The 22,350-nt window shown below is 37.4% G+C and overlaps 1 protein-coding gene across 1 annotated transcript in view; it reads left to right on the top strand.

Annotated features, from left to right (window-relative positions):
- Positions 1-22,350, top strand: part of LDAH (lipid droplet associated hydrolase) — a 96,504-nt gene that overhangs the window by 31,785 nt on the left and 42,369 nt on the right. The window contains exon 3 of the mRNA XM_010707977.2: positions 5,907-6,076. Coding sequence (XP_010706279.1) covers positions 5,907-6,076 — 170 coding nt within the window. The remainder of the gene's footprint in view (positions 1-5,906; positions 6,077-22,350) is intronic.

Below are 22,350 nucleotides of genomic sequence, written 5' to 3'. Positions count from 1 at the left end.
CAGCTTCCTTTCGACAACAGATTAGATGTTAAATAAAGCGTCCCAGCAATAGGTATATAGATAGCAAAGGAAATAGGTAGTTTAATTTACAAACTAAGGCCTTGTTGTTTTTCTAATAAAGAAAATAATGCCAATGACCACTACAGTGTCTTGAGTAAATGGCAATTTATTTGTAGAGGATACCTTTACAAAAAGTAATTACTCCAATAAACACTAATGAGCGGTATGTTTATCTTAAAAGTTGCATGAACAGTTCCTGAGGGTACCAGGGCCAGATGAAGGTCTAAGGGTTAATCTAAAACACAATGCTTTAAAACCTGGTTCCTGGTGTCAGTAGGAGTTCTTCAGTATTTATTGAACATTCTTTCACGGTTTCCATCCCATTTCATTGGCATTTTATCACTCGCTCATACAAATTATCCAGGGTTCAGTAATCAAATGAAAGATTGGGTGAAGCATTCAGGCTTCAAGCAATATATCTTTAGGAGATGTATTTTCTAAAAGATTTTCCCATCTTAGACCCACAAACCGGAAAGCTCCATTTTTAAGCTTACAATTCTCTTTAAACATTTTGAGATGGCATCATCCATTGGTAACAAATTACTGTGTTTTGCTGTAAGAACAGAAACAATCACATGGATTATTTGATTTACAGATGATTTACAGTCAGAATTTGACTTCTGACTATGCAGCCCTGTTTAGCAAGTTATCCTCCTAGATAATTTAGGCATGGGGCAGCTTTCTGTCCATCACCACGTGAAGGCAGAGATTAAACCTTCCACTGACTGCTCCGTCTAAGCACCAGTTACACAGTCCCAGTTGCTGCTTCTCCCCCCCAGTGTTTGTATAGGAAAAGTCTAAAACGCTTGGTCCAGTGTGTTATGTTCACTTATGATCTCTGAGGACGGAATGTACCTAAGGTGACCCTGAGCTAGCTCTCCTGAGCTATTTGCTTGGTCACAGTGATGCCATGTACCTTCCCTTTCCTAAGCTTTGGTATCATCATTGACCTGTCAATGTCTTTTCCTGGTTTGCTTTCTTTCCTCTTGATACTTTCTCACGATTTTACTGCATGTTTGTGTGTTTAAACTTTTCTCCTCACTGATATCACATAGCAGTATGGGGATGTCATCCAGCTGAAAGGAACCATGTAAGAGAGGAAGAGGTGAACCCCTTTCCAGCTCTGAGCTCAGCTTCCAGTCACGTACTTCTGTAAAAGGTTCAGTTCTGAAAATTCTTGGCCACATTCTAAGTCCACTAGAGTTTGTCCTTAGATATCCTGGTGCTGCCTTCTAGAGTAAACGACTGGTGAAGGGGCTCCTTATGGGTCTCACTCACAAAGCATTGTGGCCTGTGGGTTCCACGGTCAGTGGCACCATGTCATTATCACTGCAGTATGTCCCCAGTAGTCAAGGAAAAGTAAAACCTGTGTTGTTGTGTCTTCGAGGGATCATTGGTCTCCTGTTCATAGAAACATTTGTGTCTGGGATTTCTCACTCATCCCTTCCATGCAGGGCAGATGGAGGTGTTTTCATTTCTACTGCCAAACTTGCAGTAGAATATTATGGAAAAAAGCGTTGTGCTGTTTTCAGAGCTTGATGTAAAAGGTGCTGCTCTGTCTTCTGTTTTCCCATGCAGTTATCATCCTTTCTATGATTAATTTATTAAATACAAGCAAAGTGGAGAAAGTAGAAAACTTTTTTTTTCCCTTTCATTTTGGGATTTGAGGCAAGACAGCAACATGAGTCTTAGGTGAAACTCTCTGGATCAAGGAGGTTTTCAGATGCTTAATAACCAAGCAAAAAGAATGGTTATTTCATTTGTTATTATGATTTCTGATTGGCTTGTTCTGTTTCTCCATAAAGCAGGATTATTTTTTTTTTTATAAGCTATGTGGAGCATCCCATGCTTAGGCTAGGTCAGTAATGTGGTTAGTCTTATGTCTTGGCACAAAATATGCTACATGTATTTGTGTTAGGGACAAAAAACTTGGGGAGTTTGTGTGGGTTGTTTGTTGTTTTTCTGCTTCACAATTTTTATGAGGCTTTATCTTCTTCTCTTTCTTAGAAAAACAGAATAAAAGTATATTTTCATGCTCATTGTTCCTGAGCAATTCCCAGACCTCACATATGAATGGATCCTGAGACAAACTTAGAATCGCTATCTGACAGTCAGATAAGTGTCTCCATACCGAGTTGGAATACTGTTATTCTCTGTGAGCAGGGTAGCGGGGCATTTGGATGTACAAGCATTCCATTGTGAAATTAGGGAGGTGCACACACATGCACTAAGTGTGTGAACTCTAATAGTAGCACTGGAAAATCTTGCCTCCAGTATCTTTTTGAATCATTGAAGGAAAAGGGAATCTATGATTTTTGAATAATTTTTAATTTCAGGAATCTACAGTATAAAGGCTGCTCATGTAACTGATGTGCTTTTTTTTTGCCTAAGAATTTCCCATGCGTACACAGCAGAAAAACAAACAAAATTCTGTTATTTTGCTAAAAAGTGAAGTCCTCTTCCCCAGCAAGATTAACTTGTCGACTAATCTCAGAGCAAACACTTTATTTTAATCTATCATTGTTTTCTGACACTGGGTTTAGCAGAGGTCAGAAAAAGGGATTCATTAAAGTGATTGTGCATTTGTTTTTCCAAAAGCACATCAGAAGATTGATGTTTTGCCAAAGAAAACAAAGAAATACAGTATTTCTTTTAATACACTTCAGCTAAGTAAAGTCTTGCAATCACATGCTTTGGCCCAGCTGGGGTGTTTGCGGCATAAGGTACAAGTCATGTAATTTCTACTATCTGAAAAGAGCTTAAATGAGCTTTATTTCAGCCACGCCATTTGTTCCACACCTGAGGTGAAGTAATTCACTCTCTGGTCCCTCCTCTGATGTACAGCCATCACAAAGCTGACTGCCAGTGTGTTTGTGCAAGTCTGTTTGCTTATATAAAGAACCAATTTAAGCTCCTCCACCCAAGAAATACATGTTGATTTTGGATAATCCCTGGACGATATTATTCCATAAAATAAATAAATAAATCTTTCCGATGTATGACACGGCCCAGCTCCACATATTTTGGACTGTTATAAGCACATCATTTGTACTGAGGAAACACAAATTGCCATGAGACATGGGCACTTTTATATTTGTCCAGAAGTAAAATAAAATATGTATTTCAGTGTAGAGTTATGTGATACTGGAGTTCACCTGACGAGAGTGCTGGGTCTATTGGGATGACAGTTACATCTCCAGACCCTGTGCTGCATGCTCATCCAAGGTGGATTTTCTGGAAGCAAAACCAATGCAATTTGTTTTGGCAACAAACCAGTGTTACAGAAGAGAAGGAAAAGTTGTATTAAACTTCTAGAACAATTCTATTGAGTCAGCACTGGCTGTTAGGACTCACTTTCAGTATGTTCGAGTCCTAAACTCAGGCCTGAGCAAATGACAGGAGGAAAAAGCCCTTATTCTCTGTTTTTAATCCTGCACGCACAGCCATTACCCTTCCTTCACATTCTTACTTTGGCAACAGAACTGGTTCTCAGTAGGCACATCACTAACGAAATCAGTAATAATTTTGAGTATGTTAACCTGAATTCTACACTGCTATTTTAGTGGATAAGTAAATATTGAATTAAATATCTAATGTCTTAAGAAACGACTTAGTTAATTAATTAATTAACTGTTAAACAGTTAACCTTGATTTGGAAAGTGTTGAGGCCATGCAAGGCTGTATTGTTCATTAACAACATTGCAGTAACTTCCAGCATTTTGCTTGTAGCAGATATTGAGTTTTTGCTGAGAAAAGCAGCCATTAACCTGGACATCCATAATTTTCTGTCATGTGTATTGACAGTGGTATTATAAAATTGCTTCAAAACCATAAAGTTGTATGAAGAATGCAAATAGAATTTGTGTTCTTTCCTGCTTGGTCTCTGTAGTTTTACGAACCTGGAGAGGTTGTCTAGAAGATTTCTACTCCTACTTTACTCCTTTTCCCTTTCTCTAGCCTAGAAGAAGCAGAAATTCTTGTTAAATCCCCTTTTTTTCAAGAACGAATGCTATGAATGGAATGTCCAACATTAAAAGACTTGCTGATAAATCACTGAAGATGTCAGTGCCTGAGAAATAAAATATGGGAATGACCGGTAATGTTTACAGAGGAAAATTGGCCTCTTCAACCCAACACGTGACAATACAGTTATGTTCAATGTAACATACTCTGTCACTTGTTCCTGTATCCAGTGGGTCACTGTATTTCTAGTATTCTGTGTATTATGTGTTTTACATATACCCTTAATTAGACTGGCAGTGTAGGCAGCCCACTCCTGCATGAGGTTAAGCTACTGTATAAATAAATAAAAAGTAGCTCTCACTAAAAATGGAAACTGAGATTAAAAACAATGTGTTGGCCTTAGGGTTTTGGGAAACTGAACAAGCTTCTTGTTTCACATTACTTATAGAAAGCCTAATAGGTAATATATTACTTCTAATCCAATGTTACATTCCGTAAGTGTGTTTTGGTCTTTTTCATTCAGAGTAAACTACTATAAATTATGTTGGGCTGTGATCATAAGTAGTTTTAGTAGAAATACTAGTTTAACTGAAGAAAAATGTGCTTGTTGTTGCCTCTGTGGTAATATTTTAAGCTCAGGAAAAAGGCATCAGAGCACATTTTAAAACAATTATTTTGCTTCAAAACATTATGTATTATACAGATCATCGAAGAGGCGATTTAGCGCCAACTCATGCTACCAATTACTACTGTTGCGGCCAGAATTCCCCTAACTCATTTGTATTAGTAATTCTTAGCATTTGGGATTACAGATTTACTACACAGAGATTTAAGGACCTGTAAGTCATCGTAATTTGATAATGGATAGTTAGAAAGGTGTCTATTATCACTTCCTCTTCGCAGGTACAAAACCAGCTACATCTGAAGTGGGCCTCTCTGTGAGCTTGCTTTCTCTTACAAGTTCCTTCACGCTTTCTGTCTCTCGTTTTTCATTCTTGTTTTTTCTTGCATTCTTTTCCATACTGCAGCCCAGCTTAAACTGAAGTGGTGTATCCTTAGCACACCTTTTATTTTAGCAGGTGGAGTATTCTTCTAGCAGATTAAAGTTCTGTGAGTTCCCTTAGACTTGGAACTTCAGAGCCATGTCACCCACATCATGAGCCAGTGCTAACGAAGCCCTAATTGTTGCAACTTGTTACAGTCTGGATTATCCCAGTCTTGTTGGCTGGCCAGGAAGCAACTGGTGAAGTTCTCATTGTTAGTGATTGCCCAAGCTCCTTTGGGAGGTCCCTGACAGAACAGGAATGAAATCATACAATGACATGGAAACCTGAAGCTCTCACCTGATGCGCTTTGTAGCTGAAACAGTGATAAACAGTGATAAACAGTGTAATTTGTGTAAGTGCTGGTGCTCCATGTTGGTGTATATGCATTCCATATTTTTCTTCACCCTATTTTTTTCTGTGCATTTATTAAGACAAGAGACTTTAGGTATCTGGCTGTCCTCAGCATATGGTAACATTGCTGGTCATTTGTCTTGAGTGAAGGATCTCTTGTTCCTGAGCAGTATTGCTGTATTAGGTCCTGAACTTGCAATATAAAGTTGGGTTAATTTAAGCTGAACCCTTATTGTGAGTTTGGCCTGGTACCAAACAAATACCATACCAGACGATGAACCATCAAGCTCCATGAGTTGTATCCTTTTCTAGTTGGCTAGTTGTATATGCCTGCACATTTAATGATGGTCTGCCATTTACCAGCTCTGCTTTTTTTTTTTTAATTTAAAAGTTGTTATTTCAGAATTTTCAAAAAAAATAGACAAAGCTGAGATAGTTGAAACTTTTATTAAAACAAAGGACTTTTTCTCTTCTCTTGTGTTTCAGACACAGACATTAAGGAGCTGGAGGATGTGTTTGGACTTAATGGACAAGTAGAACATAAGCTGAACTTCCTTAAAAAGAACGTATCTAAAGATATAAAGCTGGTACTGATTGCTCATTCTATTGGTTGCTACATCACACTGGAGATGATGAAGCGAGCATCAGAACTTCAGGTACCTCAACCTTGAAGCATGGGAATTGCATTGTTAGCAAAACAATGGACATGGTTAGCCTGTGAATATTGCCAGGACTTTCCTGTGGAAGCTGTATTCTTGTATAGGCGAGCTTTCAATCCTAGTTCTCATTAAAATGAAATGAAAACATTAATGACTAAGCCAAATAAAATATAATTAAGTAGTTTACTGTAAGATGAAGGTCTTGTTCTAAATCTGGACCTCAAAATGCCCACGTAATACAAATGATTATTAATGCCGATAAATATGTTTCAGGCTTTCTTGTTGTCTTATCATCTTTACATAATCATAGAATCATAGAATGACCTGAGTTGAAAAGGACCACAATGCTCATCTAGTTTCAACCCCCCTGCTATGTGCAGGGTCACCAACCAGCAGACCAGGCTGCCCAGAGCCACATCCAGCCTGGCCTTGAATGCCTCCAGGGATGGGGCATCCACAACCTCCTTGGGCAACCTGTTTCAGTGCGTCACCACCCTCTGGGTGAAATAATACGTAAGCAGATGCTAGATATAAGGTAATTAAATTATGTTTCAACATCAAAAAAACATCAAAAACTGGTTATGATTTTAATAAGAGCTTTTCAAGGATCAAAGATCTCAAGAAAAGCAGATTGCTAACTCTAGGTGGAAAATCATATGGAAAATAATAAAATAAACTGTGATAAGAACTGCTCGAAAAGGCATTATTTTTAAATTTTGATACATATCAGTGCTTCTGCAGCACAGTCCTGGTTTGTGTAAGAAGAATTGGAGGTGTAACTGCATATTCTTACCTTTGTTCATCTGAACAATTTTCTTCCTCGCTGTGAAGCAGCAGGAAACATGAAGAAGGATACTGTCAGCTTGGGAGACAGAGAACTGTTAGCACTCACTGATAACTCACTCTGCTAGTGGATGGTCAATGAAGAATGCTGAATTTGTTATTATATTTGTTATATTCGCTCTTGCCTCTTCTTTTACGTTATAAGCACTTCAGTGAAAGGGAGTGCAGTGTTAGCGTAAAGACTGTGTTTAACCTATGCATGAGTAGGTTCTTTCACATCTTCATAACCATTTCCACTGCACATCTGACTTTTTTTTTCCCTTTAAAGAAAATGGCAACAAAAAAGTGAAACATGAAGTTAACCTTATATGTTAACCTTCCATATTTCCCCAAGCATATTTCGCTCTGTGATTATAAAGAAGGAGGGCTTTTTTTTGGAGATAACTTTTATTGCTGTTTTATCTTTTCAGGAGGGAGTGTTCTAGAAAATATCATGTGTAGTAATTTGTCCAAAAATACCAACTTTCTTTGGTCAACATCTGTACAGTGCTTATTACACAAATGGTTTTACCTGGTTTCAATTGAACTATGAATTGTTGAGTAATTTTTTTACACTTGACCCATTGGATGTTGGCAGCGTGTTACTTATCAATGTTTTGCATTGTAGGTATCCCTGGGACACATTTAGACTTCATGGTGCACTGTGTGCATGAAATTATACAATAAACCATATTTAAGATGCATTTAACAATAGAAAATATTTGTACAAGCCAGAGTGTTGTGCAACCTTTGTCCCTTTGCCAAAAATAAGTTAACTGTTAGGTTTTATAACGTATGAAGTGTGATAATAAGAAACTTGTGTTTCCATCTCTCCCTTTGTTTTTACTGGAATATTTGATTCCCACAAGATTTTGAGTGCATATGTGTATTTTAGTAGCTAGATCATTTGATTTTATTTTTGTGTAGTTCTTATGTGATATTCTTTTATTATATGAGCTTTGGTTTTGGTCTTAAATTCTCTGCTTTTAAAAGACCTTTATTGCTTACAGTTTATTATTTTGAGCTAGAGGTTAATGCATTGAACTTAGTGCTCAAATGATTCAGTAAACGTTTGTTTTTGGAATGGTCATTCAGCAGGCTTCATTTCTGTTGCCCCATTTAAATCCCTTTCATGATCTATCCAAGAGTAGACTAGATTTTCTGTGCAGTGAGGAGGGAACTTGATGAGCATGGAAGGCGTGACAAGGATGAAGTACTGCCTCCACTTCTGTCCTTCTTGGTGGCTCTTAACTTTGTGAGCCCTGTGCTCTGCAGATAGGTGGAGCACTGTGATATTTTTATTTTTTTTCTGTGCTACTGTGGAGCGCTGCTATCTTTTCCTGAAAGAGAAAAGAAACAGGAATTGCCAGTGTGAGACCCATCTGACATGGGTCTGAGCTTGGCAGAGGACGTAATCCATTACCAATAGTTTGGATACAAACGTTCTGTTTTGAGTTGGGAAGAATTCAGCCATGGCTGTGTCTGACCATCCCATGATTCTGAAGGTCTTTTCCAACCTGAGCAATTCTATGATTCTATGATTCTATGCCATCCTTAATCTCAGGATCAGGGAGCAGCTCTTCAGCTCTTGGTTGCTCTGTTTGCTGGTACACATCTAACCAAGGACACTTTTCAGTTACCATGGTGGGCGTCAAATCTTTTAAGAGTCTCCTTTTTGTGGGAAGTAGAGCATTCAGAGCTTGTCAGACTGCTCTGAATTTTTCTCATGGTGTTCAAAATATTAATCGTCCTTACACTTTGTGGATGGAAAACTGCAGGATTGTACTCTGCAGCTTAACTGATGCTTGGTCTTAACCTCATAATCTTCATTCTTCATTCGGCTAGCAGCACTGAAGAAAGAAGCTAACAGATTGTTTTCACAGTTGTTGGAGCTTGAGGTTGACTCACAAATACACTACATCCTCCAGGCATTCTCTCCTAAAATACAAATCCTTTCTTGGACTAATTCTTTGTGCTTTGCTGATGGCATTACTATTTCCTAAAGCACTCAATTTCTTTGTTAATTTAATCAAAAGATTGACACATTTCCTAGCTAATAAAATTCATTCTGTTCCAGAATTTATCTTATGTATGTGATGTTGCTATTGAAATGCTAGCACCTTTGTGGTAGTGAATTAACAGTAATGAATTAAATTATTATGCAATATAAACATTTCCCTTCTTATAAAGCTCGTTGAAGAGAGAGTTTAAAATCACTGGGTTTGTGTAAGCTTAAGCAAATAAATTTTATGTGATATGTAATTCAAAACCATACATTGTTACTGTGGCTCAATGATGCAAAAGAATATTATTAGAACTTGGTTGATTTTGCTAATAGCAGCTAATAAAACATCACAGAATCGCAGCATGTCTGAGGTTGGCAGGGACCTTCAGGTCCATCTGGCCCAACCCTTGCTCCAGCAGGGACTCCCAGGGTACCTCACACCACATGCAGGTGGCTTTTGGAGAACTCCAAAGAGGAGACCCCACAGCTCCTGGGCAGTATGTCCATTCCAGATATAGGAGCTCTACATATAAAAAATAAGCAAGCAGCACTGGGTGATGTACGTTCACCTTCATTCACCTTTAAGAGTTGAGAGGATAAAAAAAAAATAAAGGAATCGAATGCTGTTTTGCACAGATTTAGTTATGGATCTGAGTTCAGCTGCCTTCAGTGAGAGATGTCAATTTAACTGTATGGATGTCTTAAATTGGTCTTAGAATTGGACTGTTTCTCTAATATATATTTATATATATATGTATCTATATCTATTTGGCAGTTCTCTATCAGTTCCTTATAGACAGCAAACTTTTGGGAGCATGTGCCAGGAAGCACAGGTGATCTGAAGCAGCAATTAATAAAATTTGCTCTTGTTGACAATGTCCACATTATACAGGCTGCATAATCCACGTTGTAACAGGTTACAAAGTTTGGAGAAGTATATTCTCCCAGTGAGGCCCCAGCAGTATCAGTAAGTCTACTGGAATAGCCAGGAAAGCAAGCAATACGAACTTGGTGCCTATGCTAACAACTCTGTTATTTGGAAAAAGCAAGAAGTAATGAGCATAAGTTATTAAACCTGATGAAATAAAATAAATAAGATGCTGTATCTTTGAAGCAGTAAGGGAGTTTCTAGGGAAAAAAAAATCTAGAGAGATTTAAAAAAAATGGAAAAAAGGACAACAGCCACCACAAGTGGTGGTGCAGACACCCAGAGAAGCTGTGGATGCCCCATCCCTGAGAGCGTTCAGGGCCAGGCTGGATGGGGCAACCAGCCCATGGCAGGAACTAGACAATCTTTAAGGACCCTTCCAACCCAAGCCATTCTGTGATTCTATGAAAAAATAAAAATAAATAAATAAAAATTGCTATTTGATTTGTTATAAAATGTAGATCTAAGACTTTCAAAAACAAAAAAACATTTCCTTTTTAGTTACTCCCATGCTTGCTTGCTCTTTCTGGGCTTGTCCTCTCTCAGTGATTGTTTTCAGAGAGAATTACTGACTAGCTCCATGTATCTGCTTTCTGAGGAAAGGAATGTTCAAGCTTTTATCTTCTAATCTAGTAGACACCTTGTAGTTAGGGATGTGACTTAGTGGTGGGCATGATAGTGTTAGGTTGATGGTTGTACTTCAGGGTCTCTTCAAGCTTAAATGATTCTATGATTCTGTGTTCGGCCCTTTAATCTATTCTCTCATACCCTCTTCACTATTACATGGATTTTCACTTTTCATTCTTCAAAAGAGGGAACTGCTAAATTGGCAGTCCCTTAAGCACAGCAAGAGATTTCTTCCCTCTCAGCTCTCAGTAGTTCTGCTCAGCCTTGCTGCTTCATGCACTGAGAAACAGAGCAGTTAAGTTGTTCATAATTGCTTGCTGCATGGTAGTAATACCTCAAGTTAAAGAGATTTCCAAAGGTCTACTTTGTACATCTGCCTGATCTCCAATCTAGTCTTGTTCTTGCTTGTAGCTGTAGAGGCAGCAAGAAAGAAACCATGAAAGTTGAGAAGTCAAGTGACCAACATAAATGGTAAAATTCTGATTTTTTTGCAACATAAAACATAAGGATTAAGAGCATGAGGAATTTTCAGAGTTTCATGTTAGGTAGGATTACCTAATTACCTATATTATGCCACTTCTTAAGATCTGTGTTGTAGCTGTTGAATCCTTAACTTCCAAACCAAAGTTTAGAGCATGCGAAGGAAGCATGAATGGAAGTTTAGGCTTAAGGTGCTTGTCTGTTTACTTGGCCAAAGCTCATTCCTGGTCCAAAGAAAGCTTTTTAACATTAACCTTACACTGATTTGATTGTTTTATTTTCCTCACTAATGTCTTGTGCCATATTTCTGTTATACTGTGTGAGCACACCATGGCTCAGTTCACATTAACCACAAATGGGAGTCATAGTTCATCATGCTGTCAGCACCTGAAAGTGGGCAGCTGGGTCCTAGATTTGTCTGACTGAGTTCAGTATCTGACAAGAAGGTTTAAATACAGAAACTCAGTTTAGAGAACAAAAAGATTAAAGATTGCAATGTGACTGTCTAATAGAAAAAAAATTGATATACACTTAGCAAAACTGGTTGATAAATGCACTCATATCTACGGAATATAGACCAAAGACCACACACTGACAGTTTTCCTTATTTGATTACTAAATGTCTCCTCTGAAACAGAAATTAGGGCTACTTCAAGGTACATTGGCAATTAAAGCTCTATTTTTGTTTCTAGGAAATTCTTTTGAAATATACATTTCATTTATTCTTAATAGTGTCTTGTATGTATTATGCAAGCAAATAATGCATCTCTGAATTGAGCTGTCTTACAGTATATGCTTTCTGAGTGGGTAAAGCAGGTAGATATCCCTTGCTCAGTCCTGAAACTTTAAGGGAAATATAGATTACATACAGTTCAATACTCTTCTTAATGAGGAAAATTTACAGTCCAGAAATCTTGAAGATCAAATGAGATCTGTAAATAGTAGAGTGATAATAGAAAGTGCAAACATTAATTTAGTTAAAATTTGATTTTTAGTGCAGTAAAAATACAGGCTTGACAAAATAGTCAGCAGTGCATGTGTCATGATGTAAGTACCTAGGGTACATGTGCAGGCTTCATTTTAACAATGATCACATTTTTAAGAGTGAGGATCCAGAGTAAATAACATCATTTTAAGATTAGCTTGTTTAGATTCTAAGCATATGATAAGAAGGCTACTGGAAAGAGGGAAAAATGACGTCTCAGGACTTTCTAAGGAGAATCATATTTTGTTCATAATGTTCAAAAAAACGTACATTTTCTACCACTGACTTTAATGTATGTGATAACTGAGATTGTTGTTGTCTGTGATGATTCAGAGTAGGGAAGCACATGTGTTGATTTGAAGAGCCTTGATTTTTTTTAATAGTGTGTTTGGTTATTAATGAAACATCTGATTTCTTTTCAGATGTATGTAGTTAGAATTCAAATACACCTATAAAAAATATTTTTTCTAGGAAGTTAAAAGATATTAAAGTAGCCAAATGTACAAACAGAAAAAGAATAAAAATAAACTGCAAACCGGAATCTTTGGTCATTCATCAAGAATCCAAAGTAAAACATGAGAATGAAGAGGAAATGAAGGACTAAAAATAAAAAGATGGCTAGAATAGTGAATAGCACAACAGGATTTATGAAGTACTGTGGATTTTTACACATTTGTTCATAAAATCTTGTTACTTTGAATCTCCAAAAATTTGGATTTGTACAGTAATAACTAAGTTAAAGGATTCTATAAAAATGAGGGAATCATAAACACGTAGCAAGAAGTGAATTTCAAAAACAATTAGGATTTATAGCACATGTTTTCAAAAGAGCTCAACACCCTTTTGAAAGCCAGGTTTCCCAAAGAACTTCTTCAGCTGGGCGGTGAGATCTTTTGAAATTCTGGCTGCAGATGTCTGTGAGTAGGACTTGAAAATTAGAGCCCAGCACCTTTGGAGAGTTGGGCCTAACTATCAGAGTTCACTATCAAGATGGACTGCACAGAGCTTGAATTTGCTTTTGTTTTGTACCATTTAGTGTGCCTTTACAGATAGAAGTCAAGCTAGGAATCAAGACTTTAACTAACTTTACTAAATTTAAAATTGAATAGAGAAAGGGAGACACAAGTCAATAAGGGCATTAAGGAACTGTTTATGAATTGAGCACGTGGAAGAATTTTGTGGAGTTTTTGAACATATATTTCACATGTATGTAATTAAACTTTGAGTGTGGCCAGTAACTCCCATCACCATCTTCCCAGAAGATTTGTATTAAACTGGGCAGCCTGATCTGGTGGTTGGCGACCCTGTCCATGGCAGGGAGGTTGAAACTAGATGATCTTTGAGGTCCTTTTCAACCCAGGCCGTTCTATGATTCTATGATGAAATTGTAATTTCTCCTGTAACCTTGAGCTCTTAACAAAGAAGTTGAACTGCTTCATTGGCTTTTGTGCTTCATTGTATGTGATACAGTTATTCCACAGGCAGAGGACTTGGTTTGGGTCTTCTGCTTAGACGAAGATTCTTAGAATGGACAGTGTTATAATTAAGGTATTTCCTACTGTGCCATATTCCTAATTTCTTCATTCCTCGTGGTCTTTGGTGAAGTTTACGGATGTTTGCTTTAAAGGCAAGAGTGGAAAAATACGTTCATGTGCATTAACTTCTGTGTTGAGAATGGTGGATCCTGTATGAAGAGTTTAGACAGGAGTGAAAGGCACTGGAATCAGACACAACCTGGATACAAGACAACTAAGAATGCACACTCACTGCATTTAGGACATATCTAATATACTATTGAATTAAGTTCAGGTAAAGACATAATTTTTTTTTCCTGGCTTTTTACTATTACTTCTATTGCTTTTAATTGTAGGAGAGTTTATGCAAATATCACAATGAATCATTTTACATCCCAAAGATGTGCTGAGTGACTGTACAACTATGTTTAGTGAGCTAAGTCAGCCCTAGGTTTCTTCACAAGAATCACCTTTTGTGCTCCTTTAAGTGACGTCATCTTCTGAATTGAGTGTAACAGAAGTACATTTCCTTTTCCGTTTATTGAACTCTGTAAATATTTGAAATTCTTGATTTCTGCTGTTTGGATACAATGCTACTTAACTATGACATTTAAAAAAAAAAAGAATTTGCCCTTTTCTTTGGAATTTAGTGTTAAATATACGTTCAAGTGAAAATCCAGAAACCACAAATGTATTTAATAAACTTGTTACCTTTGGAGTCCCATAAGAAAGTTCAATTAATGCTAATGAAAATATGCCTCTAATAACTTTCTTATAACATTTCTAGTCACTGGAAAATTGTAAGAACACCCTGCTCCGTTTCAAATTCCAAAATGAAGTATAATTCTGTGTAAGTAGAATTCACTAAGTCCTAATTGTTCTTGAAAACATTAGAGTGAGTTTCTGCTTCTCTGTTTTAAAAAAGCAATATGACTACTGTAAGTAAATTTTACTACAACAAAAAGTACAAAAAAACAGATCTGAATAAATACAATTTGAATTGTGACCTTTAACAGCAGCTGGCAGAATTTGGACTTTTTATCTGGCACTGGCAGTTGAAAGATGTTCACCGAATTCTCGTTCTTAGTTGCACTAATACCCTTCTAACCTGATGACCGGTTTTATTTGCATGATAAATTAGAGTTGCTGTGTATGCTCTTTTAGCAGATTCCTGCCTGTATTCCACCCTTTGTAATACAATAAAGACTACTGCAGTCTGTAGCATTGCACAGGAAGGAAATTTGTATTTTTCCTTTGTTATTCAGAATGCTTACGGTTCTGGGGAAGTCAGTGGTAGGATGGGAAAACGAGCTGATTCCTCTCTCTTTTTTACTGCTTCTGATACCCTGGCAAGACACTGGGTTGTAAGTACTATCTTGAACTTCACATATATACCTTGTTTCTTTCCTTCCATTCACAAAAATACAAGACAAAAAGTTTGATGTTCTCTTCTGTTTCTTCTCAGTGTGTAGATCCTGTCTCACTTCTGTTTCTCACAGATTAAGTCAATCAGGACTTGTTCTGCTCTTTTTACATCAGAGCATGTTCTTAAGTAGGACATTTAGAAACGATTAAAATGGTAATGGACTGAACTCCTTCCAATAATAAATCTCATCTTGATTTTCCTTATCTGCCTGCTAGCTCTTCTAGCCAAGAACTAGGATTGACAGGATGCCTTTTTGAAGGGTGATTTCAGTGGAGGATGGTGATACCCCGTCAGTGTCTCAAGCAAAGTTCTTAAAAATAGAAGTCTAAGGATCTCAAGGCACAGTTGGAAAATCATGACTTTCCTCTTTCACCAGCAAAACGAGATTATAATTGTAAGGCTGGTTTCTCATTCACCTTCTTCAGCCACTTTTCCTTAAATGCATTGTCATTGAGATTTATTACACTGATGACTGTAAAAGCAGTTGGTTCAAGACAGCAGAGAATCTGATTCTTAATACTTTCTTTGTGTTGAACCATCTATCTCTTCATCACACATGTTAAGGTTCATCCGCAGTGGTAAGTCTCCCAGATCATGTCTAGAAGGACCACAGTTGTGGGTACTGTAAGGGTACCTGCAGATGGAATGAAGTGGTCTCATGTGAGTGCTACACTGAAAAAAAAAAAATCCCACCCTGTACTTCCAACATGAAAATGGAAAGAATTTCTTCTGGAAAGTGGCAGCTGCGTTCTGACATTCATGTAATGGGAGCAACTGAAAGCTTTATGGTGTGTAACTGTGACACTGCATTCCAACATAAGCTTCTCCCTGCCCTTCTTCCAACCAATAAACTATTCTTCCTCTCTTTTCACTCTCACCCCTCCTAATCTTCTTCTGTTTATATGCTTTAATCATAATAGCAACAAATCCATCCCTGCCGGTATTATCGCACCATTGCAAATTTTGGCTGTCTCCTTTGGCACTTTCCTTGTAGATGGAATGATATTGCCCACTTTGATGGGGCTTAATTCTCAATGTAAAATACTGCTCTGTCAATGAACATTTTCTCTATTAAACTATTTTCAGTCCAACAATAAGATACAGCTTTTTGGGAGAACAGTTTTCTCATTATTACCTTAACCCATAAAAAGGCTTTTTTTTTTCTTTTAAACATTTTGGGCAAGTCTTCAGTTACCCAAATATTTGTAGTACAGAGTAATTTGCATTTCAGCCCTGTGAGACTAGTAAATGCAATGAACAGTCTGTGTATTTAATATTTTTAATATTTTTAATAATTTGCAACTAGTTCAGTACGTAGAGCTGACCTATTGAGAAGTAGTTTCTGGTGTCTGTAGGGAACACTTCTGTGTTCTAGTCTTTTGTATGTTTAGCATAATTCTGGACTTTGACTGGAAAAATTCTAGAAGTACTTCTTTTTGGAAAATATTTCAAGTAATGTGAAACAACAGATTATTTTTTTCTTGTGCCATGACTCATTTTAAGGTGAGATGTGGATGGTCCCTTTCCTGTTGCCGTTAGACAGGTTTCAGCATTGGAAGTCACGTGTTAAGAGAGATACTGACATCCTTTTGAAAGGGGGACCTGCAGCCCAGGGCACAAGGTATGACTTATTCTTGGCTTATGGTTTTAAAATTGAATGGTCAGAGTTTTCAGTTTAGTTCTCAATCCAAGAAGATACTCTGTGACTACTACAATAAGTGTCATAGGACCTCTGTCGGTCTCTATAAGGACAGTGAGAGAATCTTAGTGTTCAGGGCTATCATGACTTCTGTGAGATTTACATTGGCTGTAAACAGTCATATTTAATAATTGACAAATAAATTATTTAATCTGAATTTATTAACGAGGCGGAATTAAGTAAATTGATAGAAATTTTGCCACTAGTTTTGGCAGGACCAAACTCACTCTCATTGGCTTACAGTAGATGAAATCATGTAGGACCAGAAGCGTTCAGTAGGATAGTGGGCTTGCCACAGTTTCCTTAGGGCTCTGTCCTTTCAATTATTCTGCTTGTCACCAGCTACAGTGTCAGTAAAGGTATTTTCTTACTGTTAGCAGCTGAAGTCAGACAATACCAAAATTTCCATTTCTCTCACTGTGCTATTGAAAGATACAGTTATTTTCATTCCACTGTAGTTCTTCCATTATTGAACTCTGCAGAACAGGTTTGAGTGTACTCCCAATAATATTATGCAACGTTAATAAGCCTGACTGTGCTTCCCATTTTAAATCTCTTTTAAATCTTTTGCACCAGCTCTTCATACAGCTGGTACACTGAGTTCAGTCATAGGAATCCACCATACAGGGCACAGAATCAAATCTATATTAAGTCAGTGGAATGTGGCCTTGAAGTAGAAAAAAATTTGGTCACACCTCACCTTGCTACAAATAGCACTCAGACCTGCTTAACTTCAGATGGGATTGCATGTGGTCATTGTACCCAGCACTGCGCACGTCGCTGCACTTAAGACTACAGCACTTTGAAATACAAATACATTTAAAAAATGCTGGTCCTTGAATTTTGTTTCCATTCAGAAAACACTGGAACCTCGAGGCATAAAAGCCATACTTCAAACAATTTTGAATAGTGTTTGTTAAGTAAAGAGGGTGCCAGGACATGGTAAAACTTATGATCACTGTAGAGCGTTTCAGACAGATGAGAATATTGCCTAAAGGTAGAATCTGAAAGCAAATGGTAAAAAAATAAACCCAAGTCTTTCATTCATTTGAAAAGTATATGTGCTATTTATATTTCTAGATAGTGAGTCTAATTCAGATGTTGAAGAAGGCACAGAAATTTATTTGGGATTCCGTTTATGTTAAATATAAAGAATGTAAATTAGTAGACCAACAAACTAGGAGCAAATAGAATTTTTTAAGTGGTGTGGAGCAGGTAGATTAATTTTGATTTCAAGGCATCCTACTAATTGCTTTTCCTGCTAAATCCTTCTCTTTTTGCCACATAGCATAGAAGTAAAACCATACCAGATACACTGCTGAGTTAAGGCGAATCTCAACTGCTGCCAGCAAATTGGCTGTAGTTTTGTTGGTTTACATGGGGGAGTTCTGCCATTTTCCATCAGCTGGAAAGTTGAGTTTGTCTGTTTTCCTGACATTAAACATCATTAGCTGAGAGCTAATATCTATTTATACCTTAAAGTGTTGCCATCTTCTATTTCCGGGATAGTCTGTGAAAGTATAACAGAGGTGAGGTGCCTGTGAGGTGCGTTGGTACATTCATTTTGCTCCTGCATTTCATTAGTAAGGAATAGCATGGCTATTCTTGGCTAGTGTTCGTGCTGCAGCTAAAAGAATGCCTTAGACTCCCAGAAACAGTGACATACTTCAGGCAAAGAATATACCAGGAACAGAATATGAAAGCCGAGCAAGCTCCTTAAGTTTTTTCTAATAATATTTTTCTGATTAAGTCATGAAAAATAAGGCAAAGATTTGGCATTGGGAATTAGTCTGTAGGGTGGGGAAACGGAAAAGTGAGGTTGCTGTAATCTATTGTGTTACATTGCACTACTTCAAAAGGAAGATATAAGAAATTATGAACCAACATACTTAAAAAGCAGATTTCCCCTTAAATTTCATTTAATGTTTCTGGGCTTACCTATATTTATGTGCAAGCCACAAAAAATGGATTTGTTTGCTATCACTGAGGACAGCATTTTCTTTACTGCAGTCTAATTTTTCCATAAAAATCACAGAGTTAATATATCCTTATGTTTTACCCCAGTTAATAATACAGTGAAATACTGTGAAATTGTGAGGATTATACACAACTGCACAAAAATAGTATTGGTGTTGCCTGTATCTTTAATTACCCTCTATCTATAAGGATGCTAATTCTTTTGAAATATTTGGAAACAATGCGTATGTGTACATATATATGTATGCATGCTGTTTCCTACAGAACCCATATAGCAGCTGCTTTATGAATATGTCCAAGTAGAAATGGTCTTAGGTAAAAGTTTCGCTGTATGATTGTTTGAATTTATTTTGTTCTATTTTATTCTGAATCCAACCTGTTGTAGTTTGTTCTCAGAACAAAATCTCCCACGGTTCTAAAATCTCTTTGTTGCAATCCAGACTGTTGGAGATGCTGACCTAAGTTGACCGGCTCCCTTAGGGTCAGTAATGATGTCTTGTAGAGATGAGAAGGGGTCTACCAGAATTGTACCTGTGGTCCCAGAGAAACAAGGGTGAACTTTCTCATACACACTGATAATTCTCATTTTGTCTGTTGTCAGAATAGGGTTTGGATTCAGATTCTGCCCCAAACTATTAGACTGTAAGTAATTCTATCTATAAAAACACAAAGTATGAACAAAGAAGAGTGCCTCAGATGCCAAGAAGCAGAGGCATCCTTGACATCAAGCTAAGATAAACGGAAAACAGTGCTCAAACAGGAAACAGCCCATGTCATGCTGCCAACTTCAGCTTAGGATGTGATGCAACACAATATGAAGGCAATTTTATTTTGTTAAAATATGTTATGAATTTCTAGTTGCTTGGCTTTGCAGATCTCTCAAGAAGGGAGACATTGATTGGAGGTTGGCTACCACTTCTCCACAGCCTCAGCTTTTGCTCCCTGGGCTCTGGTTTGACCTCTGAGAGACAATACAGCCAAGGAACAAGAGTGAAAAGGCTGTAGAGACAACCATGTCAGCACAGCATTTTATGGTGGCAGCCTCATCTACTGGACACATACTGTAAGAATTAAAAGTTTGGATGAGCAGGAAAAATGAGGAACCTAAGCTGTGGGAGGAAAGAAATTCTTCATCTGCACTGATCTCTGGTTTTCTTTGGCAGCATTTTGCAGTGGCTAAAAAAAAAAAAAAAAGATGGAATTTTCTGAATAATTTGTTGAGTTTTTTTTCAGAAAAGAGTGCCCGTGTCTATGATAGAGCTGTGAGCCTGTCATCTCCTCATCCTGCATCCTGTGCATTTACTTTTCAATAGCATTATCAGGCCTTATTTGAACTTTTTACAACTTCCTAATAAAATATTCTGATTTTGGAAATAGAGAGTGTCTGTTACATCCATGTAAGGTGTCATTTCTCCCTTTTGCAAAATTCCTGCTGATAGAGATTCTACTTTCTGATAGATTGGTACAGCATAAAAGTTGATATCAGCACAGACATCTGATACCTAGTTTAGCATTGGAATTTTTTCTTATCTTTTGAGTTTAACTTGTTACTTGCCTTGTTACTTCACTTGACCCACCCCAAACTTAGTTTCTCATCTTTCACATTTATAACCCACAAAATAGTAGTTATTTCTTACTGCACCATTATTTCTTCGTTCCCATTTTGACTAACTATTCGTATTACTCTACATAAACATAACCTCCTTCAGAAATGTTATCATCTAAGCTCTTCATTAATATTATGTTTTACTTGTGTCTCTTTTTGGATTGAAATCTTTCCTCTTAGGATATGGAGCATAGAATACAATCTTAGCCGTCTCGCAGGGAAGCAGAGCTTCCTCTGACATCTGTGATGTGTTTCTTCTCCTCATGTAAGATTAACTTGTTTTCGAGTTTGTTCCATGACCTGAGAATTGAAATACCAAAATTAACCAAATAAAATATTAAAATTAACTCTACCAAATTTTATTTTCTGTATAGTGTCTCAGTGCACTCACAGTCATCACATACTGACGTTAGTGGTGACAATTTGCATTTGCATTTTTTTTGTCTTTGCATATACTTTATAGACACTATACATGGAGTATGAAGTGATGCTTAATAATTCTGAAACATCCAAGACCAAACAAGACTATCTAACCTGTTCCCAGACAACATCAGGGAAGGTGCTGGCTGGCTTTGGCCAAAATCATGCCAGAGAACATAATAAAAAGTTGCAGTTCTGGAACCTTGAACCTGGCCCTGTTTAATTTACCAGCACTGAGGCTGCAATGTGAACTGGGAGCTGCAAGTGTAGGCAGTTAAAATGCTTCTTCTGGTTTCAACTTGCTGTTTATCAAATGCATACACGGGGAAATATATGTGAAATAATCAATAATTATTGCCTCTGATATGATAAATCTTAGGTTATTTCTGTACTGAAAACTGTTTGCTGTACTCTTATTTGGGCCATAGCTCAGCTCTGTGCTGCTTCACTGTGTCTAATTATGAATTTGCTCTTTTTGTGTAAGTTGTCATTAATATTCATGTAACCAGCGTGCTGGATGGGGATCCTTAGGTTTCGGCTAAGAATTAGAAGGATGTATGTGGGCAGTGTGTACATGAGGTGTGTGCATGTGTTGGATTTGGCATGTGCCCAAGTCAGGGACTGGGCCTTACAGCTAACAGCACAGAACTTAGCGAGAAAAATTCATCCAGAAGTCCATTTGGAAATGAATCTTAAGGACTGCTTGCATGTGTTTATGCTTGGTCCGTAAAAGGACATTTGATGTTTATATTCTAGTGTTTTGAGTCTTAGGCAATATTGTTTGGATTCATAGAGTTGATTGTAATCTTTCTCTTTAAAAGTATACATTTTGATGTAGAGTCATCTAACTCATTTAGGGTGCATGTTAGGGAACATTTCTTCTCAGTAGGAGTGGTGAGGCATTGGCACAGGCTGCCTAGGGAGGTGGGGGAGTCACCATCCCTGGAGGTGTTCAAGGAAAGGGTGAATGTGGCACTGAGAGCTGTGGTGTACAGCAGTCACAGGCATGCATCGATGGTCAGACTAGAGTGGTCTGTCCAACCCTAATGATTCCATGGTTGTTAGATACAAAGTGTGCTAAGACATGTCTGGGGGATAAATTGTAATAAATACTCTGAAATTTTCAGGTGTAGTATTCTTTGTTAACTGTGTTGGAGATACTTGTTCTGTTACTTGTTCAGTATTGCCACACATTCATTTGGAGTCACAGGAGGTCAAGAAGGTAAAATAGAAGAACATTCACATAGTATGGAGTTACTTCACACTAGGACTGAAACTATTTTTTGCAACTTCTGTTCACTGTTCAATTTGTTTGCTATAATGAAACTATTTGGTTTTCTTTATATCAAGCTGTGACAGCGTGCTGATATAGCAAACAAAATGGCATTTCAAATGAGCAGCTGAAGAAGTGTGTAAAGGGGGGCTGTAAGAAAGAGGGGATGGACTCTTCAGCAGAATCTGTTGTGATAGGACAAGGGAAATGATTTCAAATGTAAGGAGGGGATGCTTAGATTGGATTTAAGGAAGAGGTTTTTTGCAGTAAGGATAGTGAGGCACTGGAACAGGTTGCCCAGATCTGTGGTGGTCACCCCATCCCTGGAGACACTCAAGGTCAGGCTGAGCACCTGATGGAGCTGTAGGTGTCCCTGTTCATTGCAGGGGAGTTGGACTAGGTGACCTTTAAGGGTCCCTTCCAACTCAAATAATTCTAAGAAATTACTGAAGATTTTAAAATAGAATTCATTGTTGACATAGACCAAAAAAAAAAAAAAAAAAGAAAAG

This window comes from Meleagris gallopavo, chromosome 2 (assembly GCF_000146605.3).
Source record: "Meleagris gallopavo isolate NT-WF06-2002-E0010 breed Aviagen turkey brand Nicholas breeding stock chromosome 2, Turkey_5.1, whole genome shotgun sequence".
Lineage (NCBI taxonomy): Eukaryota > Metazoa > Chordata > Aves > Galliformes > Phasianidae > Meleagris > Meleagris gallopavo.
Note: the sequence above shows the minus strand (reverse complement) of the source record. Positions and strands in the feature narration are given on the sequence as shown.